This window comes from Panthera leo, chromosome A1 (assembly GCF_018350215.1).
Source record: "Panthera leo isolate Ple1 chromosome A1, P.leo_Ple1_pat1.1, whole genome shotgun sequence".
NCBI lineage: Eukaryota > Metazoa > Chordata > Mammalia > Carnivora > Felidae > Panthera > Panthera leo.
The window spans coordinates 109,143,128-109,170,782 of NC_056679.1; the positions used below are offsets into that span (position 1 = coordinate 109,143,128).

At 51.0% G+C, this 27,655-nt stretch overlaps 1 protein-coding gene and 1 long non-coding RNA gene across 5 annotated transcripts; one reads left to right on the forward strand and one right to left on the reverse strand.

The window, feature by feature from the left end:
- Positions 1-5,063: 5,063 nt before the first annotated feature.
- Positions 5,064-21,005, reverse strand: LOC122217559. The gene is made up of 3 exons (XR_006201580.1): positions 20,926-21,005; positions 15,308-15,470; positions 5,064-5,511 (listed from the first exon to the last, which is right to left on the reverse strand). It is a non-coding gene; the product is annotated as an uncharacterized LOC122217559 (long non-coding RNA).
- Positions 12,308-27,631, forward strand: PDLIM4 (PDZ and LIM domain 4). 4 transcript variants are annotated; one of them, XM_042934656.1, is made up of 7 exons: positions 12,308-12,463; positions 17,794-17,945; positions 21,682-21,760; positions 26,169-26,350; positions 26,555-26,718; positions 27,055-27,172; positions 27,316-27,631. In XM_042934656.1, exons 1-7 carry the CDS (start codon positions 12,371-12,373, stop codon positions 27,518-27,520), a joined length of 993 nt encoding a protein of 330 aa, XP_042790590.1. In that variant the 5' UTR covers positions 12,308-12,370; the 3' UTR covers positions 27,521-27,631. The 4 variants fall into 4 exon arrangements, with proteins under 4 accessions (XP_042790590.1, XP_042790616.1, XP_042790600.1 ...); XM_042934666.1 differs by lacking the exon at positions 12,308-12,463 and adding an exon at positions 17,468-17,546; XM_042934682.1 differs by lacking the exon at positions 27,055-27,172 and having other exon boundaries at positions 27,316-27,481.
- Positions 27,632-27,655: the final 24 nt, after the last annotated feature.

The window sequence follows — 27,655 nt, forward strand, 5'->3', positions numbered from 1 at the left end:
CCAAAGCATAAGAGACTCTTAAAAACTGAGAACAAACTGAGGGTTGATGGGGGATGGGAGGGAGGGGAGGGTGGGTGATGGGTATTGAGGAGGGCACCTTTTGGGATGAGCACTGGGTGTTGTATGGAAACCAATTTGACAATAAATTTCATATATTGAAAAAAAATAAATACATAAATAAATAAACATTTTAAAAAATTAAAAGAAAAACTCTGGGTCTGTGTGGTGCCTGGCTGACTAAATCGGTGGGCCAAGTGACTCTTGATGTTGGGGTTGTGAGTTTGAGCTCCATGTTGGGTATGGAGACTACTTAAAAAAAAACAAAAAACAAAAAACAAAACAAAACAACAACAACAACAACAAAAACTATAGGTCTATGAAGTAATGGGGATTCCAGAAGCCACACAGTGATAAGACATGTTCTGGCCAGCCAGAGTGGAAAGACTTTGCTGAATACCCTGAACATTTAATTAAAATCATAGAAAGTCCATGTCTTAGGAATAGAACTATTCTAGCCATTTTGTATGCCCTACTTTACACTCACCTTAACAAAGCCTAAAATCAAGCCTCAGCAGGATCATATCAAGCCTTAAGTAAATTTACTGCCTAACAAAACAAACTCAATGTTCTGTAAAGGAGACAGCATAATCCGGACTCTCAACAATTCCCAGAATACAATCAAATATTGCCAGGCACGTGAAGAAGCAGGAAAATGTAATTCATAACCAGAGAAAAAATAACGAATAGAAACAGATCCAGAGATAATAGAGATACTGGAATTAGTGGATGAGAACTTTAAAACAGCTATTGTAATATATCCAAGAATTTTAAATGCCAAGATGTATATAATAAATATACAGATGAATCATCTCAGCAGAAAAATGAAAATTAAAATTTTACTAGATAGGCTTAAGAGTAGACAGGACACTGAAAAAAAATATTTCAGTGAACTTGAAGTCAAGTCAATAGAAACTATCTAAATGGAAACACAGGGAAACATACAATAGAAAGAAAAAGAGCTAAAAACAGAAAACAAACAAACAAACAAAAAACAAGAGAACCTCAGTGAAATGACATTGAGACAATATCAAGCCATCTAATATACATAAAAGTGGAGTCCCAGAAGAGGAGAGATTGAAGCAAAATTAAAAAGAAAAAAAAGGAACTGAAATTCTAAATTTGGTTGTAAAAATTTTTAACTCACCATTGCAAGAAGTTTAGGATTATAAAACCCCAAATGGGATAAAGACAAAGGAAACCACACCTAGGTGTACTACAGCCAAAAATCTTAAAACCAAAGACAACATCTTTAAAACAATGAAAAAACACATTACATTAAGAGAAACAATGATAAAGATTACTATTTTCCTTTCATCAGAAATAAAGAATGCCAAAAAATGTGGAAACAAAGAATGATATATTAAATATTAAACATGCTAGGAAGAAAAAAAAAACCAACCTAGAATTCCATATCCAGAGAAATAATCTTTAAAAAGGGAAGGAGAGGAGCATCTGGGTAGCTAGGTTGGTTGAGCCCCCGTCTCTTGATTTTGGCTCAGATCATGATTCCAGGGTCAAGCAACTGAGCCTCATATCTCCTGGGGCTCTGTGCTGAGCATGGAGCCTGTTTAAGATTCTCTCTCTCCCTCTGCCCCCCTATTCCCCTCGTGCGCACATGCATGCATGTGTGTGCGTGCTCTCTCTTCCTCTGATTAAATAAATAAATAAGGAAGGAGAAATAAAGATATTTTTAGATTAATTAAAAGAAAGCTGAGAGAATTCATCATCTGTGGACCTGCACTACCAGAAATTATTGAGGCTGAAAAGAAGTGATACGTGACAGAAATTTGGCTCTAAAAAAAGGAACAAAGACTATCAGTAAATATAGTAAGTAAATATAAAATGGGTTTTTTCTTAAATTATTTAAGAAAACTTAGCAAAAATAGTAACTATGTATACAGAGTTGATAACCTTTGTAGAAGTTAATGTACCAGGACACTTACATTAAGGAAGAGAGGAAAAAAAGGAAGTATGCTATTGCAAGGTTCTTACATTATATAAGAAGCAATGTTTATCCTTCATTCCCTGCCTTTATTTTCCATTTTATTATCCTCATTCCTCTACTTACAAATACAATACAAGTTTATTTATATAAAATTACTATTAAAAAATAAAACTTAATCAAAATTCAAAATTAAAATACTTAACAGAAAATGTATATTTCCCAAAGTGCTATTGTCAGCAACTAACAACTATCAAGAGTTTACAGTATGTTTCTGATACTTTTTATCCATATGTAATAGGAAAATATATTTAATATGTTTACCTTGATGAAAAAGATGTTTATTATAAAAATATTTATCTATATTTTCTACCAGCCCTTGTGTTTAAGTATACAAAAAAAATAGTTTATAAAAATACATTGGAAATATTGTAAATCATTTTGTGAGTCATTTTATAGTGTGGAGAAGTATATAGTATGTAGGATTATCACCATTTAAAAAAACTTTTTTTAATGTTTATTTATTTTTTAGAAACTGACTGAGTGCACGTGAGGGAGGGGCAGAGAGGGAGACAGAATCTGAAGCAGGCTCCAGGCTCTGAGCTCTCAGCCTGACATGGGGCTCAGACCCATGAACCATGAGATCACGACCTGAGCCAAATTCAGACACTTAAGTGACTGAGCCACCCAGGCACCCCGGATTATAACCATTTTTTTTGTGTGTAGATAATAAATGTCCCCAACCTGATTTACTGAATAAACTACTCCTTATCCTCTGAATTAAGATGTTTCCTTTATCACTTACATTGAGCTCCCCTTTTGTTCTCCTGATGTATTTTTTTCCTGTGGTTCCACCACATTCTAAACTACTTTAGCTTTATCACTCACTTAGATGCCTATAAGGACAAATCTTAGTTTATTAGTCTTTTAATCCAATTTTTGGTTTTTCATCCTCTTTTTGTGTTCCCAAACTCAGTTCCAATGTGGAAGGATTCCCCTCCAACACAATACCAAGCAATGCTCAGACACCAGCAGGATGTCCAAGAATTCAACTCAATTCTGACATTAACTACCCAGAGATAGCATGAGATTCCACAGATCAAGGGCTCAGTCCTATCCGACTGCCCTCCTCCCAGATACACAGGGCAAGGTATGGGGAAAGGGTGCAGAGCTTCCAGGCCCTCTCCAGGAATGCCACTCTCGCCCATCTCCATGTGTTCACCACACAGAAGCTCTCAGAACCCAGTGCTTTTGGCTTTTTATGGAGGCTTCATTGCATAGCCATGATTGACTAAGTCATTGATCATAGGCTGCTTTAACCTGTCCCTCTCCCCTCTCTGCTTCCCAGAGGTGGAGAAGGGGTGGAATTGAAGGTTCCAGTCTTCTAATCCTATACTTTGTCCTCCTAGCAACTAGTGCCCCTTCTGCCCCCCACCCCCACCCTTGGGTAGAAAGCAAAAGTCACCTTCATTAACATAACAAAAGACACACACATTTATCACTTTTATCGCAGGAAATTCCTAGGGTTCTAGGAGGTGTGAGCCAGGAACACTGGATGAAAACCAGATACAAATGCGAAATATATTTCAGTAATCTGAATGACAAAACATATATTTTTTTATAAATCGCAATATCACATATCCATATTTACTCTTTCAGTTGAGCCTCAGCGTCATCTTGTCCATTTTTCCCACCCAAATGAAGTTTGATTGGAATTGCGCTTTAAATTAATAAATTTAAAATGTTGAGTTTTCCAGGCATGTAACATATGTGTCTATTTGTTTTAAGTTTATTTATTTATTTTGAGAAAGAGAGAGAGAGAAAGAGAGAACAACTGGAGGGGCAGAGAACAAAGGAGAGAGAAAATCCCAAACAGGCTCTGCCCTGTCAGCACGGAGCCTGATGAAGGGCTGGAACCCACTAACTGAACTGTGAGATCATGACCTGAGCTTAAAACAAGAGTCAGCCTCTTAAGGGGTGCCTGGGTGGCTCAGTCAGTTAAGCGTCCGACTTTGGCTCAGGTCATGATCTCGCACTCCGTGAGTTTGAGCCCTGCATCAGGCTCTGTACTGACAGCTCAGAGCCTGGAGCCTGCTTCAGATGCTGGGTCTCCCTCTCTCTGACCCTCCCCCATTCATGCTGTCTCTCCCTGTCTCAAAAATAAATAAACGTTAAAAAAAAAAAAAATTAAAGAGTCAGCCTCTTAACCAACTGAGCCACCCAGGCGCCTCAGACATATGTGTCTATTTATTTTTCTTTTATATCTATCCTAGAGCGAAGATTATATGCCTTTCATGTGTCCAAGTGAGTTTCTAGATATTTCTCATGAGTCACTGTGAGTGTGAATGGTAAATTATTTTCATCATATTTTCTAAGTTGCAACTTGACACTTTTAAAAACTATTAAAATCTATATACATATACAAACTTATCATATTCTGCTCCACCTGACTTGATCTCCCTACTAATTATAATAGTTTTCAACCAATTCTCCTGGATTTTATGGAGGCACAATCACAATATCATCTTCCAGTAATGATCATTTTGACTCTATTAATTATTTCTTTTACTTAACCATTATTTCTTTTTCTCACCTTTTTGTCACCTTTAGGACGTCCAGAGAAATACTGTGCAAATACAATACAGGGTAGTGAAAGGGACATTGTTTGGATCTTGACATTAATGGAAATTTTATAGTGTTGAGTCCAGTATTGGCTTTTGCTTTCCAATACACATTCTTTAAAATGCTGGGGTGCCTGGGTGGCTCAGTCAGTTAAGCGTCTGGCTTCGGCTCCGGGCATGATCTCACGGATCGTGAGTTGGAGACCCGCGTCAGGCTCCATGCTGACAGCTCAGAGCCTGGAGCCTGCTCTGGATTCAGTGTCTCCCTTTCTCTCTGCCCCTTCCCTGCTTATGTTCTCTCTCTTTCTCTCACTCTCTCAAAAATAAATAAACACTTTAAAAAATTAAAAAATAAAATGCTAAGAACATTTCCTTCTCTTCATGATTTTCCAACTGTTTACTGTGAATGATTGGTAAATTTAATCAAATGCCTTTTGAGGGTTTCTTTTCTTTCCTTTTAAATTATTAATCAATGGATTTTGTAATATTAAACTAACCTTGTAGTCTGGGAAAATCTCCAAGTTGGTAACTATTTTAACATACTATGGAAGCCAATTTGTTATATTCACAAATTTGATGGACCTGTCATTTTCTTGCAGGGATTCTATCTTGGTGGTAGGATAATAAATAGATCTTCACAAGATTATGGACGCTCTCCATCTCTGCCTGGCTCTGGAACATCACGGTTCTCTGAGGGAGACTGTTTGTGCTCCTTCTTTGGGCCAACAGTGCTTCATGCTTGAATGCCGATTGTCACAGCCCTTTGTGGTCAGCTAACCCTGGACACAGCTACTTCTCAGGGTCTGCTGGTCCCAGAGTTCTGGGCAGTGCCCATTCCAACACTTGGTGCACTGCTAGTCCAGACCTGCCATTTTCTCTTCCTCTTCTCTGAAATGAGACAGTTCTTGTTTAATTCTCAGCCCATAGAAGTTGTCATTAGACATTCTTTTGAAGTGACCCTGGCTTCTCATGTGGGAGAGACATGTCCCCTCCCCATTGCTTAGGCAAGACTGCCTTCCCACAAATTCGGTGGTCTCACAGGCAGCAAACAATCTGATCAGGCGTCCTCTCAGTGGGGGTTCAAGTCACATATATGCTTTTGCCATTGTGAGCGGGTATGAGAGATGTGGGGTGTGAGTGCAGCCTCTGCCTCTAGGGTTCTGCCTTCCACTGCGTGCTGCCAAGCCTGGGTCTGCACAGCTACGGACCTAGCCTTGGAAGGGAAAGTAAGTGGAAAAGGATTTTGAAGATTCTTGGAAGCCAAGAAAATAGCCACCCAGGACATGAGACTGCCCATGGGCCTGGAGTAGCCTCAGCCCAGCTTCACCCTTGCAGGCCTGGATCTAGCTCTTCCTGCTCTAATCCCCATGGCCCCTTGCACCTGGATTCCCAGACTCCTGGGCCAGCTGGCAGATGCTACACTATGGTGGCAGAGCTCTGTCCCCACTCTCCCAGCAACACAGGCAGCCAGGCTCACACCAGGTGGCCACAGCTGGGGTGTCCTATGGCCAGGCCCGGAGGTGAGGTCAGTTAGAACATTCCTGCCAGCCGGGTGATTCAGCCACGAGAGGAACCACAGGCACCAGTGGGCAGTGCTGTGTACCTCTGGCAGGACACTTCACTGAGACCAATCAGTGACTAAAGGACCTGGTGCTTTAAGGCAGCCATAAGTCATAGGACGGGGCTGGAAGAACAGGCTGGAGACAGGCCTAGGCTGGCTGGGCTCCCAATGAAGACTTTGCTGCCTTCACTAATCTCATTGTGGTCCCCAAGACCCCTCAGAACAGGGGACAGAGTCAAACCTACACCAACGAGAAAATCATGGGGGGCGTCTGGCTGGCTCAGTAGAGCATGCAATTCTTGGTCTCAGGGTCATGAGTTCCAGCCCCTTGTTGGGTGTAGAGATTACTTAAAAAATAAAGGGGGACCTGAGTGGCTCAGTTGGTTAAGTATTCTACTCTTGATTTCGGCCCAGCTCATGATCTCATGGTTCGTGAGATGGAGACCCACATCGAGCTCTGCACTGACTGCATGGAGCCTTCTTAGGATTCTCCCTCTTTCTCTGCCCCTCCCCCCACTTGTGCTCTCTCTGTTTTCCTCAAAATAAATAAACAAAAACTTTTTTAAAAATTTAAAAATAATGAAAAATAAAATTCATGAGGGATGGGGACTGTGGAGGTCTAGCCCGAGGAAGTGGGCCAGGAAGCCTAGAATTTGAATCTTTGAAGTTATCTACAAATGATGCTGTACATTTTGTGTGTGTGTTACAAACATTTAATTGTGCAGTACTCAGGGCTAAAACAGTACCTGACACATAAAAGGCTCCTACAACTATTTGAATATTTTATTAAGTAGAACTGAATAAAAAATTTTGTTGAATAAGTGAGCAAAGCATAAACAGCATAGGCCAGGTAGGGGCATCTGGTGGCTCAGTCCGTTAAGCATTGGATGCTTGATTTCAGCTCAGAGCCCAGTCTGGGTCTCAATCCCACGAGCCCTGAAATGATGACCTGAACTAGGGCCTGCTTGGGATTCTCTATCTCCCTCTCTCTCTCTCTCAACACACACACACAATAAACAAATAAACATTAAAAAATAAACAACATAGGCCATAACTCTTAAAACACTATTTTTACTTTACTTTCATTTTTGTGTTTCTGGAAGCCTAGAGATATGGAAGTGGCCTGGATCTCTCTAGCTCTTTAAGAGGTCCTGGATATCAGCACTAGAGGTCAGGAAGAGGAGGAGGGTCCTCAGCCCAGAGATCTAAGTGCCCTGGAAGGCCACTTCTGAATGAGTCTGTGAATATGTGAACTGGGGCGGGGCTCCAATCCAGGCCTAGGCAGTGAGTCTCAAACTGACAGATGAGTGGTGGTGTGTGTATAAGGAGCCCCAGTATCTAGATTCCACACACCCCATGCTTGTTTCCTCTTTGTTATCCCTTCGCCTTTGGTGGAGCCTTACACCTGACAGCCATGTCTCCCTCCCTGATCTGAGAAGGGGAGGATCCTGCATCCCTGCTTGTGCCAGAGCATGGTGATGGTCAGGCCAAAGCCACGAGTCTCCAAGGCACAGAATGAGCACATAGTCCATGCTCCGCAATTCTTCTGCTGCTCCGCCTGGAGGAGCTGATTTATAAAAGGAGGCTCCTTCTCTGCACAGAGATCAGCATAGTTGGCTGATAGAAGTCCTCAACTGTCAGGGGAAGCTGGAAACCTAAGAACCCCTGGGTCGGGCTTTTCTATGGAGGATACAGGTAGAATTGAGCCATCTGGTGCCAGGGGAGGCTGGGTAATCTAGGGCAGGCTGCCTGCACAACTCGAGCCTGAATGACGAGTAGGATAGAAGGTAAGAATGGAGGTAACCTTGTGGCAGAGCAAAACCATGGTGCCTTTATAAGCTGCCTTCTTGAGGCCCCAGCTGCACAACACTCAATCCCACTCAATCTCACTGCCACCGCCAACAGCCTGTTTTGTCACTTCCCTGCCTGGGCTGGCTGAGCTGCCCTCTGGCTCTCCCGCTGTCTGCTGCCTCCCCCTTGTGTGTGATGCCACTCCTCCCAACACCCTCCACTCCCAAGCCTCAGGGCCAGGGCCTCCCTGGGCCCAGCTGGGTAAACCTGCCCCTGCCCTGCTGCCTGGCAGCCCCTTTGTTGGGACCCAGAGCAGACAGGTTTTCTCTGTGAAAATAGACACAAAGCAGGTCTGACAGGGGTGCTGTTGGAGGTTGTCAGTAGGACTCAGACACATCCAGTCCCTGCTGCAAAAGGCATGGCATAAAGCCACGAGGGCAGGGTCTTAAGCTCCAGATGAACTGCTTAGGAGCTGTGTCACCTTGAGGTGGTCACTCACCCTCCCCAAGGCTCAGTTTCCTAACAGGAATTGGTTCTGCTTTTGTGTCTGTCATGGAATTTGGCTCAGACCCAGGAAATCGGCTTCAATTGTTAGAGTCAGCTCTGTCCCTGTTTGGACTCTCAGAGACTGACTCCCTCTGGAGACACTAGCTCTCAGCCCCCAGAGGAGACCCAGCAGGGCGGGGAGTCGCCACCCCACTTCCAAGTCCAGTTAATCAAGTCTAGGCTACACACACAGCAGGTACTCCGTAAGTGTTTGTTGGGGGAATCAAATAGCACAAAACTAGAGCTGGGAAACTCCCTTGGTCACAGGCACACCCTCCCCTACATGTTCTGTGGCACCAAACACAGCTCAAAGGCCAGCTTTGTTGCCTCCTTGACTGAGTCCTGTCAACCTCAGCTCTCAGCTCACCTCACAGGCTACACAACCCCACATTTCCTTTTGTATAGTGCCTGCTGTCCATGCTCCTGGCTGCCTCTGCTCCTCTCAGAGCCCTTCAAACCCTGCCTCAGGCCTGTCCAGGCTCCCTATTACTGTAGGCTCAAGTCCTAGCCCTACAGAAGGCCCGTACAGCCCCTCCTCATCCAGCCTTGCCACATGTTGCTGTTCTCTCCATCCTACAGACTCTCAGAGTCCTGGTCTTGACTAGCAGGTCTCTTGGAGAGCAGACCTCTGGGTGACCAGAAGCTATGGGGCCTGGAGCCAGGTCAAACAGGCCACCCTAAAATGGGGGCTTCTCAGGTTCTTCCTTGGCTGTCCTCTGGGGCCCTGCAGTGGTCAGTACTGTGGACTGGGTGTCTGGTAAAGAGGGGATGCCCGTTCAGGGATTTAAATCCCCTTGGAATCCAGACTATTGACTGGGGAGAGGGAGCTGGGCCTTCAGGAAGAGATGCATTGGCCTAAGGAGCTGAGTCTGAATGGGCAAGACTCCATCCAGAGACCTATGGCCACTGGACCAGGATGGGGCGGGTCAGGGTCTGAGCTTTCTGACCAACCTCTAGCAACCTCACAGGAAGGTGTCCTCATGGGATGCTCCACTACCTTCACTCTACCCCCACCCAGGTCCGCTTCCTACGCTGGGCACTCCCTAGGTTGGCCTCACCCTCAGTCTGAGGTTGTTCTTGTCCTAGAACTTCCCTCCCCCTTCCCCTCGCCTCAGCCCCAAGGGCATCTTCCAGAGGCTTCTTCTCCTGCTGGAGCTTGCCAGCCCATTGAGGAAAAAGCATTGTGGTTTCTCCTGACCTTGGACAGACCCGACTGTTCACAGAGGACCTGGGCATAATGCCTGAGCCACTTGGAGCCCCTGAAGGACAGCGTCACTGAGTGTGGACTCCAGGGCAGCAGAGGCAGAAGTCTTCCTGCTTCTTGGCCCCTCATGCTTCTCTCTGGGTAGTGGCCAAGGGGTGAGCTGAGATTATAGTTCCTATAACAATGATAATACTATTTAATAGCAAATGTTTTTGAACACACTCTGTGTGCCAGGTGCTCTGCTGGGTGCTGGAGAAACATAAATAAATAAGATAGACACAGCCCCTGCCCCCATGGATGCCTTGATCCCAGCTCTGGACAGGCACTGGCCATGGCATATGAAAAGCACTCAGTACATATTTGTTGAATACATAGAGAATGCATGAAATGAACAGTCTGGTTATACCCAACAACACAGATGCCTATGGTGGTGTGTAATGAACAAGTGAAGTCCACTAGGGCAGAGGTGAGGTATGATCCAGCTGCCACCCATCTCCACCTTGGAGAGGACTCCCAGACCCTATAATTGCCACTTGACATGGTGCCCTACACGATAGGGATTCAGTAACACAGCACCCCCCAGGAACAACACCATTAAGAGTGAAATGAAATTCTGAGGGCTTCCTGGAGGAAGTATCAGGGACGGGTTGGAAGCAGCTTGTCTGACCTACTACTCAGGACACAGGGTACTTCAGGAGTGAAACCACAGTGTGGCTCTTAAGAAGGTCTGCCCCTAGGGGTGCCTGGGTGTCTCAGTCAGTTAAATGTCTGACCCAACTGCAGCACACGTCATGATCTCACAGTGCGTGAGTTCAAGCTCTGTGTTAGGCTCTGCACTGTCAGTGTGGAGGCTGCTTGGCAGTCTCTCTCTCTCCCCTATCGGGCTTGCTCTCTCTCTCAAAATAAATAAATATACTTAAAAAAAAAAAAAAAAAGGCGTGTCCCCAGTCTCTAGGAGCACAGTCTGCCCAGGCTGTGTCCTGTGGAGGGCACTGTCAGAAATGGGACTCAGATGTCATCAAAGACCCACTATGGGGGATAACTGGCATGGACTCTGGAACTCACCCAGAAACTGCACAATGAAATGGGCAAGTTTATGTACAAATTCTAGAAGAGCCACTCCCCACCCTCCACGCATCTTCAACTCTGTGATAGACACCCTCAGAGATGAATTATGCTGACCAAATGTTAAAGGGATAGGAAAGTCATATTCAAGAGGACGACTTCTAGAAGGGAGAAATATGCTTCCCTAAAAAGGAAGTAAACTGGAAGGCAATGAAGTGATTTCAGGATGAGCCACTGACATTTCTCTGCCAGCTGAACAGACAACAGCACCCCACCTCCCAGAGAGGCATCCATGTTCCACCCTAAAGGCATCCCCCCATTCCTTGGACTACCCTGAGTTTGTGCCTCTTGAATGGCCCTCCTTCTTGGGGGTTTTAAGAGATCCCATGGACACACCTCACCCCATAGCCTGTTAGCCTCCTCCAAGGGTGGAGTCCTTACCAAAACTTGAGGGCACACAGCCATTGTCAAGAATGGCTAAAGTAGAACCTGGAGAAGGAAACAGTGTTGCCTTGATGTAGCCAAACACAAAGTGTCCAGGGGAGCCAGAGGGTAGTAGGTGTACTCTGGCCAAGCCATGATACCTGCAAAGGCCATTCACGGACATCCCTGGAGGACAGTGATTCAGAGTGAAGAAAGTACCAGCACTGGGGGCCTCAAGGGAAGGGCCACCCACAATTCCATGCCCCTGAAATACATCACTCCCCTGCATCGGTGCAGCTACTATCCCACCACCCTAAGCTGCTCCTTTTCTAGGAAGCCTGGGGAAACAAAAATCCTTGCAAAGGAGGGGAAGAGGCTGTGCAGCCAGGGAGACGGCCTGGAAGAAGAGGGGAGCTGGAGAAGGAGTGTCCTGGGCAGGCAAAGATGCCTAGAAGGACAAGAGGCCACCTTGCTTCTAGAGTCAAGTCAGGGCCCACTTCTTCCAGACAGACTTCCTAGCCTCCCAGAACGAGGCTGGGTACCTTCCTGCTCTCACTCACAGGCAGCGCCTGCTGTCATCCTGGGTCTGTGTCGCTGGCCAGGCCGAAGGCCGAAGGCTGCCCATCAATGCTTGCTGTTCAGAGCCCTCCTGGCACGGAGGAACAGAGAGGCAGCCTTGCCTGCCAGGACCTTGAGGAGTTTTCTGAGCAAGTCAGGGCCCCATCCCCCATTTGGGCCGGCCCCCACCGCCATCCCTCCGCAGCCTGGGGCGCTGCCCGGTAGAAGGGACTTCAAAGGGCCTGTGCCTGACCTTCCGCGGCCGCGCTGGGGCCGCGGACTTCAGAGCGAGGCCAGGGCAGGATCCCTGACGTCGGGGCTGCCCCAGTCCCGGGGTCTCCGCGAACCCCGCGGGGGTGCTGGGCTACAGGCGCCAGGACTGAGGGGCGGGTCCTCAGAGCCCCCCGAAGTGGGCGGGGCGGGCCGGCCGCGGGGCCAATCCGGGCGCGCGGGGAGCCGGGGCGGGGGCCGGGTGGAGGGGAGTACGGGGGCGGGCGGGCCGGGGGCGGGGCGCGGCGTCCAGGCGGCGGCTGCGGCGGCGGTGGCGGCGGCGGCTCCTCAGTGTCCGGCTCCGGCTCCGGCTGCGGCTCTGGCCCGCGATGCCCCACTCCGTGACCCTGCGCGGCCCTTCACCCTGGGGCTTCCGCCTAGTAGGCGGCCGGGACTTCAGCGCACCCCTCACCATCTCGCGGGTGAGTTTGATGGCCACGGGGCGGCGGGAAGGTCCTCCATCTGAGACCCTGCCCTCGCGGTCCACTCGAGACCCAGATCCCCGACGTCCCTGAAGTTCGAAGGCCAAGGAATGGCCAGGGCGACACACAGGCTCTAGAGGCTTCCAGGCATGGCAGTGTGGGGCCCCAACCGCCCCCCCTCTCTCCCGCTGGGCCTGCCTGCCCTGTCCCTTGAAGGATCCCCACCCCCTTGTTCACACACCAGCCTCCCTGCTGGTCTCATTTTGGGGGAGTGACTGCAGGCCAGGGAAGGACCGCAGTCGTGGGCCAGGGGTCTGGACCCATCGACAGAGGCCCAGAAACGCTGCTTAGCCTGAACCCAGTCAGGACTGGGGGCGAAATGACTGAGAGCCCCCTTCTCCTAACAAAGGTCCCTGCCAGCAGAGCTGGGTGACCCCAGGGAGGTCTGGAGTCCTCTCTGGATATGAAAAGAGAAAGAGCCATCCACTTCCTCACTCTAGTTTTGGTCAGACTCTCATCTATGACCTCAGTTGTCCTATGGGGAAGTGACCAGGAGGAATTCAGGGCTTCCAGGGGAAGGGAAAGGGGAGACTTACTGTGAGGATGTGAGACCCCTGCCCACAAGACAACACAAGGTCAGAGGCCAGAATAGCCTCAGCCCAGTTCCTCAAGGTTCCAGGACTATGCATTACCCCAGGCTTAGGACAGAGGAGAAAGTGGAGGGGGCACAATCCTGGGCGGTGGCTAATTTGAGGAGGGAAGAGGAGCAAAGGAAGGGATTCAGGCCCTGTCAGAAGGGGTACCCAATCCGGGTGAGACAAGATCCTGGCCCAGCCTTGGGGTCCCTTAGTTTGAAGGGCTAAAAAAGGGGAGTCAGACTCTGCCCTTTGGGGTCCCAGACTAGGGGACAAAAGAGGACAAAACAGAGATCCTGCCATTGAAGGCTCTCAGTCTGGAGGGAAGAGCAGAGGGGCCCTGGGCCCATGTGAGGGCCATCCCTTATCCCCACACAGGCTGCTCTAATCTTTGGGGGCCTCTGTCAGGAAAACTGAGAACCACTTTCCCCCACCTTACTGCCACCTCTCTCCGCGGAGGCTGGACTAAGCTGGCTGGGCTTTCAGAGACTTCTTTCCACTTCCTAGGAGGGGGTGGGCACCCGGTGGAGCATAGAATTGTGGAATCCCTTTTCTGGGGGCCAGGGTGACAGGCAGGCCCAGCTGTCCTGGGAGGCTTCCCACATCTGCCCTTACCCCACGGCCACCAGGTTCCTGGGGCTGAGTGAGGTGGGCCTTTAACACATCCGGGAGCCTTTCATCTCCTACTTCCCTGAGGCACACTGCTGTGTGTGTGTGTGTGTGTGTGTGTGTGTGTGTGCACGAGCGCCTCTGTGTCTGTCTCCATGTGTGTCTTGCTGTGTGTCCGCCAAAGCGGGCTGGTGGGGGTGCTAGGCCAGCCAGCAGGCCAGGCACCCTAGGCGTGAGGCCGCTGACAGGCTCAGTGGCGGTGGCTGACGGCCACAGGCGGCAGGGAGCAGAGACATCTGTTGCCCACGCGGCTGCCTGCCCGCGGAGGAAAGGCCTCCACACGTCACAGTGGCAGCAGCAGCAGCGGCCTTGTTTGGAGCTGACAGGGATGTAGGTCCCTGGCAGGCAGGCAAGTAGCCAGGCTGGGAGAGGGTTTGCCAGGAAGAACCCCCCTTGTCCCCCAAAGTCATGTGGCAGCAGCTCAGACCCAAGGAGCCAGGATGCCTGAGCCTGGGTTTGAGTGGGATCTAGGGAGATCTCCAGGGCTGAGGAAACACAGGCCACAGCTTGCCCAACAGGTACCTCAAGGGCAGGTCTACAGATACTGATGATGTGTGGGAGTGTCCTTACGAAGGGGGCTGAAGATCCAACTCCTTCCATGCTTCCAGGGCCTCCTCCCACCTACCTCCCTGTGGGGACAGCCACACTCAGACAGGGTGGAGGCTGGGTGCCGGGCAGAGATGGGGCCTTGCAACCTCAGCTCACAAAGCTTCAAGGAGCCCCCAAGAACACTGCCCAAGGCTTCTTCTTCTGTGAACTATAATGGTTGCTGGTCTTGGCTGGGCATCCATAGCATTCCAGGCCCCACCCTAATGGGTGTTGGTACCAGCTCCCCAACAACCAGAGCCTGGAGTGAGCACCACCGTGTGGCCAACCTATTGTGGGGACTTTTTGCCTTGATTCTTTCAGGTAGCCCTCACAAGAGCCCTTATAAGTAAGGACTCCCTCCGGCCTCACATTATAGATGGGGACACTAAGGCTCAGAGGAGCTAAGGTAGTGAGTGTATCCAGAGGAGCAGAGCAGGGCCAGGAGTCCAGACCTGTCTGGAACTTGCTGTGACTGGACGGGACAGTATGGCACTGGACTCTGTGACTCCCAGCCCATCACAGCATCTAGGCTGGGCAGAGTAGAGCAGGGGCTGGAAATATAGCTACTACAGGTGAGGGGGTTGGTTCATGCCCCAGTCTCCCAGCTGACGTCACTGTTTCCCTCTCCCTTCCTTCTATTTTTTTAAACTGTTTGTTTGTTTTGAGAGAGAGAGAGAGAGAGATACAGAGAGAGAGGGGAACAGAGGATCCAAAGCAAGCTCTGTGCTGACAGCAGAGAGCCTGATGCGGAGCTTAAACTCATGAACCATGAGATCACGACCTGAGCCAAACTCGGGCATTTAACTGACTAAGCCACCCAGACACCCCCACGTCTATTTATCCTGCACTCAGCAGTCAGAGGGATAGGCCTGAATTAATCTGTGTCCTATGACTTCCCTACTTAGAACCCTCCATAGTTCCAGACCACCCAGGAGAAATGCCAGTTTCTCACCTGGGCCTACAAGGCCAGCAGTTCTGGTCCCTGCTTCTTCTCTGACTTCTCTTCCATTGTCTCCTCACTAATGATGCTCCAACCCCAGGAGCCTGCTTTTACTCTCTCTCCCAGACGAGCCGTTATACATGCCAATCTTTCTACCTGTGACACTGTCTCTCCCCTGAAAGAGAAAATCACACAGTGGTTAGTAGATAAGACTTGGAACCAGTTGGCTTAGAATGAAGCCCTAACTCTGCCATTTATCAATTGAGTGTCCTGCACTTCTCTGGACCTCAGTTTCCTCATCTAAAAAATGGGCTTTCCTTGAGGATTAATGAGACAATGCATATAAAGGCAGTTGGGAGAGTCATGGTTTCCTGGCCTCATGCCCTCTCTGACCAGAACTCCCCGAGCTAATGGAGTTGGCTGAGACCCAGCCACCCCTGCTTTCAAGAACTTCCTCCACCCACAGGGGCCTGAATGCACCCCTTGTGCTGGCTGAGTCATCCTGCAGCTAGCCACCCCCCTGAAGAAGAATACTTCTCTCCAGCATTGGGGACTGGGGCAAGGTGTCCCTTCCCCCAAGCCTCCCTTACTTCATCTGTAGGGATGAGAACAGCCTCTGTCTCACCAGGTGGTTGAAAGTTTGCCATGAACTAGTTATGGGTAAACCCCAGGCCATGTCATAGAGCATGTATCCATAAAGGATAGGGGCCTGGAGCAGGATCTTGAGTAGAGGGTGGAATGATGCCTAGTGGGTGCTTCCCCAGGAGAACAGGCTTGTATAGGTGCCAGGCCCTGTGAATGAGCATTCATGGTGGTCTATTGGCTGAGGGTGTCATACTCTAGAAAAATATTCCTTGGGGCAAAAATATTTCAGGGCAGGTCAGCTTAGGCACTCCCCACATCAGGACTCCAGCCAAGAAGCTGCTAGCACCTCAGCTTTGTCCACTCACTGCTGAAAGCTGGATAAGCTGAGCCTAGCTTGGCTTCCAGGAGCGCCCAACCCCAGCAATAAGAACAGGGTCACTGGCATCTCTCGAGAACTGGGCACCACTGGAGAGGCTGAGTAAGAATGAGGGTGCCTACAGGGTCCCTCACTTGGTGAGCATGTGACTCTTTTTTTTTAACGTTTATTTCTTTTTGAGAGAGAGAGAGAGAGAGAACATGAGCGAGGGAAGAGAAGAGAGAGGGGGGTACAGAGGATCCTAAGTGGGCTCTGCACTGACAGCAGCGAGCCTGATGTGGGGCTCAAACTCATGACCTGTGAGATCATGACCTGAGCCAAAGTCAGACACTCAACCGACCTAGCCACACAGGTGCTCCAGTGAGCATGTGACTCTTAATCTTGGGGTTGTCAGTTCAAGCCCCATGTTGGGCATAGAGATTCATTAAAAATTTTTAAATAAATTTTAAAAAATGAGGGTGGCTAAAGTCTATTTCCAAAGGCTGTGGTGGAACCAGGGATAGGGCGAAGGGTTCCCTGTTGCCTGAATTCCCCTGGACTCCTTACTCAGGCCTCCCTGTGAGCCTTTCCCCAACCTCCTATGGCTCTCATAAGGGGACCAGTATTGTAAGAGTTTCCATATATGGACACCATTTGACTGGAGTCAATAGTGGCACTGGAGTGGCCTGAGTGTCTATCCTGCAGAGGAAGTAGAGGTGAAATTGTGACTCAGGAGTGCAGACTGGCAGCTGGAAGTAGATGGCCTTGAACTTGACTAGAAAGGTGGTGACACAGACCCAGAATGAGGCACTTAGGGGAGCAAAATGGTAAAGGGGGTGCACAGAGTACTGTGAGAGTCCAGAGAACCAGCTCCCAGAGGAAATGGCCTCTCTGCTAAGACCTGAAGGTGAGGAGGTGTAAGCTGATAATTATGGTTTGAGGTCAAAGGAAAGAGTGTTCCAGGTGGAGAGAACAGCATTTGCAGAAGCATGGAGGTGAGAACTATCTGGAGCTGTAAGTAGCCTGGATATTCAACTGGCCTGGACAGAGTATGGGTAGGTAGAAGTGAATGTGGGAGGTAGGGATGAGAGGAAACAAGTAGGGAGACAAGGTCACTAGGAAATATCAGGTCAAGGGGCTTCTGTGCAGTCTCTCTGGGTAGGGCACTGTCTATGTAGGGTATTTGTGACACGTCCATGCTTTGTATGTATCTGGGAGCACGTGTCCCTGTGTGTCCTTTGTATGTCCTTGGGCACATATGCAGGCTACAAGAGTAACATCCTACTGTCCTAGTCCTATATGCCTTCACTTATATGCCCCTCTTTTATGCACTCACACCCCACCAGTCCTTCAGGTGCTAGAATTGGGAGTGTTTAGAGCAGAGGCTGCAGCCAGACCACATGGGAACTTAACCAGTGTCTGGACTTGCCTACCCACAGGTCATGTTGGCAGGAGGGCCACATAGCCCAGGTTCTGAGGTTGGAAGGGTTCTAGAGCAGAGACTGCAGCAAGGCCACACAATGACCAATTCCCAGTGATCTGGCTTGTCCACCTACAGGTCCATGCTGGAAGCAAGGCTGCATTGGCCGCCCTGTGCCCTGGAGACCTGATCCAGGCCATCAATGGTGAGAGCACAGAGCTCATGACACACCTGGAGGCGCAGAACCGCATCAAGGGCTGCCATGACCATCTCACGCTCTCCGTGAGCAGGTATGCACAGGGCAGGCTGGGCCAGGATGATGGGGGGGATTTAAGGGGAGGGTAAGTTAAAAATGGCCAGTGTCACGGGAGAGCTGAACCTCACACAGTCTCTCTGCCTCAGCTCCATGGCACCCTGGTCCTCAGAAGTAGTGCTTTCCTGGGGGCCTGCCAGGCACTGTTTGGAGACGGGAGTGGCTTAAGAAGGGAAGAAGCTCCCTATTAGCTCAGGGATGGAAGTGTATGGAGGGACTTATGGGAAGGAGATAGGCAGCCCAAATCAAGTATGAAATAAGACCTTGGGTGGCTTCTGGGGAGGGGAATGATTTCAGTCTTCTCTCCACCCGAGTGATCTGCTTGATGACCATTTCAAAGTGGTTTCTTGTCCAACACCTCATTTAACCTTCAAACCTGCCTTATAAGGTAAAACCTAGTATAGTCTTCGTATTACAGATGAGATAGCTGAATCTCAGAAAGGTTAGAGGGTGTCTAAAGTCACACAGCAAGGGAGTGAGGAAGCAAAATTTGTCCTCAGGTCTCTCACTCCTAGGAGTGGCTGCTAACCACTCCTACCACCCTGTGGCTACCCTCGGCTGTCCCCACTATGGCCCGTGCCTCTGCCCCAGTTAAATTCGGTATTGTAGACTATGTAATGCCATCCAGCCTACATGAAGGGAGGATTGGGGATCACCAAGCCCCATCTGTACCCTATAAATGGTCTAGGATGCAAAGTCCACCTGGGGTGTTCACAGCCTTACTCAGGCCCTAGGTCTTTGTTCAGCTCTAAAGGCAGTTGGCCAGGTCCTGGCTGAGTGGGATCTCCCTGCCCTCTGTCTTGCTTGGATTCAGAGAAGTCAGACATAACTGTTCAGCTCTGCCACGTTCACTGCTAACAGGGACTTTCCATGACCCCCTGTGGATGTGTGTCGGCAAAACCTCCCCAAACCACAACACGGCTAACTATGCCTTAGCGCTGGTAGGGCTGAGAGCCATTAAACATGTTAGGAAGGCTTCTGAGATAGTATCCATTTGTGTCTGGGTCCAGGTTGGGGTCAGGACCCCTGACTGTGCTCTTGGAGCTGATTGCAAGTCCAAGGCCTTGTACGCTCCACCTGGTCCAAAGTAAGGAGCCCCTGGCCTGAAAGTTCAGCAGAGCTGGTTCTCATCCAGACTCTTTGGGGTCTTAAGTACACCAGATGACCTTTGTGAACCTGGGTTTCCTTCTCCCTAAAGAAGGACCACATTCATCACCCTCTCCCAGACTGAGGTACAGTCTGGCTGGGGAAAACATCAGCACTGCTCTGCCCACGAGTAGCCTCTGTGGTCGCCCCACTTGGCTGGTTTCCTGGGCCCTGACTCACCTCCAGCCTTGATTTTACATGGCTAAACAAGGGAAGCCCTGGTAGTAGTGGGGTGAGGGAGGCAGCAGAGGCTTATAGGGGGCCTGAGTCAGGAGGTTCCCAGAGGGAATGATGTCAGGGGAGGGCAGCAGGGTGGGGGCAGGGTGGAGGTCCCCCTTTCTTCCTTCCTTCCTTCCTTCCTTCCTTTCATCCCTGCTCATTTGTTCCAAGCCAAGCATGTGTGGAGCCAGGGGCCCCCTGATCTGTTCTACCTTGCCTCCAAATGCTGCCTGGCCATGGAGCAGGTGAGAGCACATTCTCTACTATCACAGATCTGGGTTCAAACCCCAGCTCTGCACTTGAGAACTGTGTGGTCCTCCAGCAAGTGATTTAATCTTAAATCACTTAATCTTAAAGCTCTCCGCTTCCTTAACTCCAAAATGGGACCGTCTTGTGATTTGGGGATTGAATGCTTATGACACACCGGGTCTGCTCAGGGTGAAAATCTGGGGTCCTGTCCTCCAGCTCCCATCTCCACTTCTCACACATGCAGAGTCTGGGCGATCACAAAGGCCACCACGACGCTTTGGGTCAGAATTTCTTTTCCTGGGCACCATCTCACCTGTAAGCTTCTGAACCTGCTCTGTAGCCTGTTTGCTATGCCAGGACCTATGCCCCAAAGACCCCCTCAATGTGGGTTCTGTGGAGGATCCACCAGGTCAGCTAGCTGGAAGGAGCTATTCTGTGCCCCTACCCCCTAGAGCTCTGCCCAGACCACCTATCCTCTTGTGTACAGAGGGCTCTAATCCTCCACAGACTTCTCCACAGGATGCAAAGTGAAAGAAAGGCCCAGTTTTCCTGCTATGCTTATTTTGTCTAGAACTCAGAACCAGTTATCCCAACAATCCAAGCTAACTCACACTTCCTGGACATGTTCTGTAGGCCCAGACCTTCCTGGCATCAGTTCCAACCCTGGGCTTCTGGTGGGGTCTGTGTTGCCCATTATGTATGTTACAAGATGCATTTGCATGGCCCACACTTGGGCTATCATTTGCTTAGAGATGGTAGATGGTGCCACCTGTCCAGCTGGACATGAAGGCCTGGGAATGAAGATTGAATAAGCTCTTCATTCTGATATGATGCCTTGGGCCACACTCTTGGCTCTGGGTACTTTGTGCACTCTGACCTTCGGACCTCAGGCTTGAAAATCTCTTCTGGGCAGAACCTCAGGGAAGTATAGGCCATATAGCCACATGAGATGTCCTAGATTCATCCCAGAAGAGCTCTGAGTGGGTGGAGGCCATGGGTAGAGCTGTGGGTTAGGGCAGTCACTTGGGAGCCAGGCTGAGAGGGCTGGGGCCAGATGCCAGTGGGGATGGTGTTGCCCCGGGGCAGCAGAGCTTTGGTTCCACAGGGCTGCAAAAGGCTGTGGGGGAGAAAGGCTAGTCTGCAGGGGATTAAGGAATGGGCAAAGGTGAGGAAATATAGAGTAAGTGTGGTCTACAGGTGTAGACAGTTAAAATCCTTCACTGGGTGGGGGACAGAGAGAGAGTTGAGTTGCTGGCCCAGTGGTGACACCTTGGAAGGCACCCAGATGCCTTTTGAGGTGAGAGGGGACATTATTGGTGTAACCTGCCTCATTTCACACCCACCTGTCAGTCTGGGGTCCAGGCACCCTCCTGAGCTGCCTCCTCACAGGGCTACTGAGTGGCAGGACTGGGCCCCAGGCCCATAGCTTCTCAGCTTTGCCTGCCCCGCCTGCCCTGCTTATGGCAGGTTTATGATGTTTTTCTCCCTCCTGAGTGGTGTTTGGCTTTTGGTTTCTATGGTGAAGCAGGAATTTCCTAATGGCCTGTTTCCCATCTGGGCTGGGCAGACACTGGTGATGACTCTGCCTGCAGCAGGAGGGGAGGCGCACCCCTCAAAGCCTTTATTTCACCTCCCCCAGAGCCCATGGATGCCTGACCTCCAGGCCAGGCCAGAGGGTCTGGATGGAAGAGGATAAGTAAATGGGCTCCTAGCTGATCAATGTGTGAGGCCTGGCTCGCCCTGCTATGAGCTCGCCCTCTTTATGCTGAGGCCACAGAGAGGGTGAAAAAAGTGGGGAAGCTGCAGGGCTTCTGTTGCATCCTCCCTGGGAATGAGACCAGAAAGGCATGGAGCAGATGGTGGGGAAAGAACACACAGCCCCACCCTAGGTGGGTGGCTGACCTGGAGCTCTATCTCCTGCCGTAATGACCACCATTCTGGTGCAGGGGCAAGTGCTGCAGTGGTGTCCTTTGCCGTGCCCGATGCCAGTCCTGGTCCTGGGGGGCTCTGGGTCCAGAGCCCAGCCCCTCTTGGACCTGGTCCCAGTCATATTAGGCACACTAAGCAAACATATCTGACCATTCTAATTTCTGCCACAGGCCTGAAGGCAGGAGCTGGCCCAGTACCCCAGAAGACAAGGCTCAGGCACAGAGGATCCACATTGACCCTGAGGCCCAGGTATGTACGGACACCACCTGGCCTGGCCTGGTTCAGAGCGAGCCCAGGGCAGAGGGGCCGGGCCTGGTCTATGGGTTAAACTGCACTAGATGTCTTCACCATGGCTTTGATATGCCCAGGCCAGAGACTGAAGCAGCAGACTTCTCTAGGCCATGTCTGTACCCCATCCTGTGCTCCCCAGGTGATGGGCATCTGCTGGGGGCTCTGTCTATACTCTAGGCAGTCCTAGATTCTGAGACAAAGGGACCTCTAATGGGCAGGAACGGGGCCAGGCCTTGGCTCAACCCTACTACTCACCCAGCCGGGCTTTACTCTGGTGCCTAGTGATGCCAGACCAAGAGGAAGTCACCAGGCTTGGGGCCGGGGTGGAGGGAAACGTTGAGCCGTGGAGTGACTTCAGACTATTTAGGTTCTCTTCTGTCCCATCTTAGCCTTGGATGCCTGGCTAGAGCCAAACTCAGGCCTGAAGACTGACTTTAGAATATAAGGCACTTCCTTGCCCTATCTAAGACTACAGTTTTCCCCTGGATGGCCTGTGATTGCACCTAGCAGACCTCAGTCTGCTCAGTCACCTCTCTGCGTATGATAGGACTCTTAGCTATGATACTGTCCTCAAGTGGAGGAGGGGGGCAAGGAGAAGCTGCTCTAGGGCTTGTTTTGCCATGGGCTTGAGGGGTAGCCAAGTGGACAGGGCTGAGGTATCCAGAGTCACCTCAACATCTCTGGGCCACAGAGTTTGGACCAGGTGGAGCAGGACTAGTCTTTGATGGTGCCAGAGCTGTGGGACTCAGCATCTGGGGCTACGGCCTCCTGGGCCTGCTTATTCTACTTTCTCTCCACAGAGGCTTCACTATATAGAAGGAAGGATCCGCTATGGCCTCTCCCTCACCACGTATCCCAGTCCTTATCTTGCTCTGATATTTGTTCCCTACCTTGCTTTTGCTGGAATCTCTGAGGCCAGATGCTTACTACATTCCAGGGAGTGCCCATTCTGAAAATGGAGAGGCATTTAGCAATTCTCGGATGGCAGAAGCCAGGGCCAAAGGAGTCCAAAGTAGGCACATTAGTCACCCAAGGGTTCAGAGAGGGCTCCCTGGAGGAGGGGGTATCCAAGCCAAGACCTGAAAGACTAGGAAGAATAAGTCCGGCAAAAGGGCATGGAGAAAGGAGGTGTATGAGGAACCACAAAGGCCCAGAAGCGAGATTGTGCATCATAGGTTCAGAAAAAAGAAAGCTCCTAGGTGGGAGTGCAGAGGCAAGGGATGAGGTGATAAAGCAGAACCACAGAGACTCTCTCGGTTTCCTTTCTCCAGGACCTCAGCTGTTCCTGCAGAGATTCATGGCCACACTTGTGTGTCCGAAGCTTGCCCTGGTAGTCCCTTGGACCTCAGGGGAGGTGCCAGGGGAAGGCAGGGGTTGACAAATTGACCAGACTTGACGTGGACCGGGGGAAGGCAGCAGCACAGTGTAGGCCCCTGGCACATATGTGAGGCCCAGCTCTCACATGTGAGTGCAGGATGGATAGAACAAGAGGGTCTGAATTTTGGAATTTGAAGCTCAGCTCTGTTCAGTCCTTCAGGAGAGGCTCAGGGCAGGTGGGCTTGGGGGCCAAAGAGCAGCTGCCCTGCCCCCACACTTTCCCTTTCTGACCTCCTTGAGGACTAGGCTGCCAGTGGCTCAGGCTGGAGTCAAAGGAATTTTCTACAAGCAACGGGGCTGCCCCTCAGCTGCTGCCCGCCCCTTGTACTTAAAAGTCATGAGCTCCGTGGGTGGCAACAGAAACACCCCCATCCAGCCCCCACAGGGCTATGTCCTCAGGAACACAGACACAGGGCTCATTGTCCCCAAAGTGCTCCCATCCTCCACCTGCAGTGGGGAGCGGGTGGGCCCAGCTAGAGCCATCAGAGGAGGAGAAAACCACAATTGGCCCTGAGACCAGCACAAGGTACCCTGGCACGCACCCCCGAGTGCAAATAGGTCATGTAGGTCATGCAGGGTTATAGGAGAGAGACCGTTCTTCCTTCAGGCCTTACATGGGAACACAGGAGGCATGTGGTCCAGCCCAGGGCTGAGAAAGGATTATGATAACGGAAGCTTTCCCAGAGAGGATGCCATTTAAGTTGAGAACCTGGTGATGGGTTAAGGCAAGCCAGGCAGAGCAGGCAGCCCTAGCACACCAGCTTGTTCTTCCCAGACCAGCAGAGAGCTGGAGTTTGGCCTCTAGGAAGTTCTACCTGCTCATCTGGATTCAGTACCCACTTCCATCCAAGCTGAGTGTCCCAGATTCTGACCACACTCATGTGGGAGCTGATGAGAAAGCAGGCAGTTACTCCCAATCTGCTGATTATCCCACTGAGGCTTCAAGAACCAAATCAACAGCTGACGGATACCCAGAGAGAAGGAGCACATGGTACCAAGTGCACCAGCGCAGAGAGGGGGGATACCAGGAATAGGAAGAGGAGCTCAGGAATGCCCACGATAGCCCTTTGTTCAACAAGCATTTGCTGTGTGCCAGGCAGTATGTGAAGTGCTTTGTATGCAACTGTCTCATTTTATCCCAAGGAATTTATGATATAGATACCATTACATTCCCCATTTCACAGACGAAGAAATAGATTCAGAGAGGTGATAGAGCTGGGACTCAAACAAAGACTGAGGTCACCATGTGTATCCTAACCACTGAGTTCATACCTAGAGAGGCGGCTGCATGGGAGGCCGTGGGAGGGGCAGTGGCTCTGATGACCCTGCATGGACTCCCACACCCTGATGGGTGAGTGAGGGCCTCCTTCCTCCAAGACCTTCTGACTCCCCTTCCTGTTGAAGCCTCCTCCATACCAGGCTCAGCCCTGCCCCCACAGCCCATGGCCCATCTGGTCCCCATTATAGGCCAGGCCAGCCTTGCCTGCCTGTCTGCCCTTCAGACACATGTGCAAAAGTGCTCAGGTTTCTCAGGGGCTTTTGTTCGGCCCAGTGGGGACAAGGGCTTTCCTACTGCTGTTTGCCTCATTGATGGGGGCCCACGTGGGCAGAGAGACCCTCCCCTTTGACTGTTGGGGTGGGGGAAATGGGGTTACCATGCCCACTCAGTGACTGGTCCACCCATTCCCCAGGCTCCCGCCCAGGTCAGAGGCTGCAGAAAAAGCAGGGGCAGTCAAGATAAAGCTCTGCAGCCTCCACTGTGCCCCAGTGCTGGAGGCTGCCTGGCATGGGCTCTTTCCCCCTAGAACAAACATCTAGTCTCTCCATCCCCACTGTAGAGCAGAGGAGAAATTTACATGTCATCTCCCAGGCTGAGGCTGAGACCCACCTTCATAGCCTGGACTCTTGTTCCTTATCCTAAAGTCAGACTGCTCTGGCCACCAATCTCATCCCAGCCATGGAGGCTACTATAGTCATCTCCAGGGTGACCAGCCCTGGCTCTGAGAATGCGAGACTGTGTATGTGTGATTAGGTGTATGTTGGTGGACTGGCTGGCACTTGTGTGTTGTCTTCGTGCATGTGTTTGCCTGTAAAAGTCCTTGTGAGAGTGTGCATATGCATACCTATATGTGCCTGCAAGCTAGGGGCAGATGGCCCTGGACTCTGCAGGGACAAAGATCCCCAGTCCCCATTCAGATCCACACCTATGGAGATACTGCCCTTTTCTCATGAGCTGAGGAGGCATTTTCAAGGCATTCCCTGAAATGTTTCAGCCAAGGGCACCAGGCTGGCCATGGGGTGATGGGGTGGGGATCCTTAAGCCCTGACCCAGCCGCTGCCCCTCATCTACTCTGCCTATAGAAATCCACCCATATTGTGCTAGGAAACATGAAATGGAAGCAAAGGTACAGACCTAAAGGGGGCTGACCTCACAATGACACCCTTGAGCCTCGGTCTGCTCCCACTCCCACTGTGTGCTTTGGGCACACAATGATTGATGACTCTTCCTGGCTGCAGGACAGGAGTTTGTTTTTCACGTTCACGACTATGGGCCCATACAGTACCCAGCACAGTTCTGGCAGGTAAGAAGGCTTGGCACCAGAACCATCTCTGCAAGGAAGCCACACACTTCGCTCCAGTCACACTGGCCTTAAAAGGCTTCTTGGAATGGTCCTGCCCCAACACTATCCCTTACGGGCACTGGTGGTGAGAACCACCACACAGTTCATGTGCCAAGGTTGAATCTAAAGGCACTCAGATTTTTGTGTCTGCCTTTCCATGGTCATTTCTCACTTCTGCTGGGGTTGAACCAGTCCCAAGTTTCAGTCCTTCCCTGTCCAGGCACCACAGCCCAGAGATGCCAGAGCCAGGGTAACCAGCCAACATCTAGGAAGGCCTGGCATAACAGGGTAAGGGTGGGATGTGTACGTAATGGCCAGAGACACTACCCCAGAGGGTTTTTCAATGCTTAGGCCCCTCTCTCTTGTAGGATGGCAGTCCGGCGACCAGCAGGCGGCCCTCAGCCACTGGGATTGGGCTAGAAGATGGCAGGCCAGGCCTGGGACCTCCTTATGGGCAGCCATCTCACCTCCCATTGCATCACAATGGCAGCAACAGTGAGGCTACCTTAATGACTCAAATGAGCACCCTGCATGTGTCTCCACTTCACAGGTAGTACAGAGAGATGGCCTTTGAAGCCACACCCAGATCCCATCTTAATCCCTGATCCCTCAAATCTCATCTTGACCCCTGACACTTGATCTCTGGGTCTCAGCTGGTTTCACTCTGATCCATGAAACCTCACCAGACCCCTGAGCTGGCAGAGGGGAAGGTTGGTACCACAACCCTGTCCCTTGGTGCATCTTTTTCACGCAGCACTGACCCAGCCAGAGGCCTCCCGCGGAGCCGAGACTGCGGAGTGGACCTGGGCTCCGAGGTGTACAGGATGCTTCGGGAGCCGGCTGAGCCCTTGACTGCAGAGCCCAAGCAGTCAGGCTCCTTCCGCTACTTGCAGGGCATGCTAGAGGCTGGGGAGGGCGGTAAGACTCCTGCCAACTTGCCCCACCTGCCTTCCCACTCCCTCAGTTGCCTTGAATTGCTCCGCCCCCTCTCTTTGCGTCCCCATGCCCTGCCTCCCAGCTATCTGCCCCTGCCTTGTCTCCTCCCAGCGTTCCCACACCCCTCAATGCAACTGTGAGTGCTGATTCTCACTCCACCCTTGTCACATTCCCTGGTCCCATGCCCTCCAAACCTTATCCCCAGTCGCAGTGCTGGTGGTCCCTGAAGCAGGGCCCAACCCACACCGCGTAGAACTGAAGTTATTCCCTTTTCTCACCTCTGCACCTGGCTCATGCCACTTGCGCTCCGGCTTTCAGGGGAGCGGCCCGGGCCTGGCGGCCCCCGCAACCTCAAGCCCACCGCCAGCAAGCTGGGCACTCCGCTGAGTGGCCTGCAAGGACTGCCCGAATGCACACGCTGTGGCCATGGCATCGTGTGAGTACACACCCCTGCTTTCCCCACCCTGACCCGGGTACTCCCTTGGCCCCGCCCGAGGCCCTGAGGCCCCGGATGGGCGCGCTCACGAATGCGTCAATCAGTCGCCGGAAGCAGCCCTCTCCCCCCCGTCTCCCCATCAGGGGCACCATCGTCAAGGCTCGGGACAAGCTTTACCACCCGGAGTGCTTCATGTGCAGCGACTGCGGCCTGAACCTTAAGCAGCGCGGTTACTTCTTTCTGGACGAGCGGCTCTACTGTGAGAGCCACGCCAAGGCTCGCGTCAAGCCGCCGGAGGGCTACGATGTGGTGGCGGTATACCCCAATGCCAAGGTGGAACTCGTCTGAGCTGCTCCCGGAACTTCCAGTCTCTGCTTCTGCTTTTAATGCCCCCACTCGGCCCGTGTAAATATGTTTGCCCCCTGCCTCTCTAATAAACTCCCTCAGCTCGGCCTTGAACATGTCCGTGCCCTGGCCTGCCTC

Bases quoted from the DNA above. Each gene is read 5' to 3' on its own strand.
- PDLIM4 (XM_042934656.1), top strand. From the start codon at position 12,371: ATGCCCCACTCCGTGACCCTGCGCGGCCCTTCACCCTGGGGCTTCCGC. The intron at 12,464-17,793 runs GTGAGTTTGATG...GTCCACCTACAG, and splicing joins CACCCCTCACCATCTCGCGG to GTCCATGCTGGAAGCAAGGC. The intron at 26,719-27,054 runs GTAAGACTCCTG...TCCGGCTTTCAG, and splicing joins GCTAGAGGCTGGGGAGGGCG to GGGAGCGGCCCGGGCCTGGC.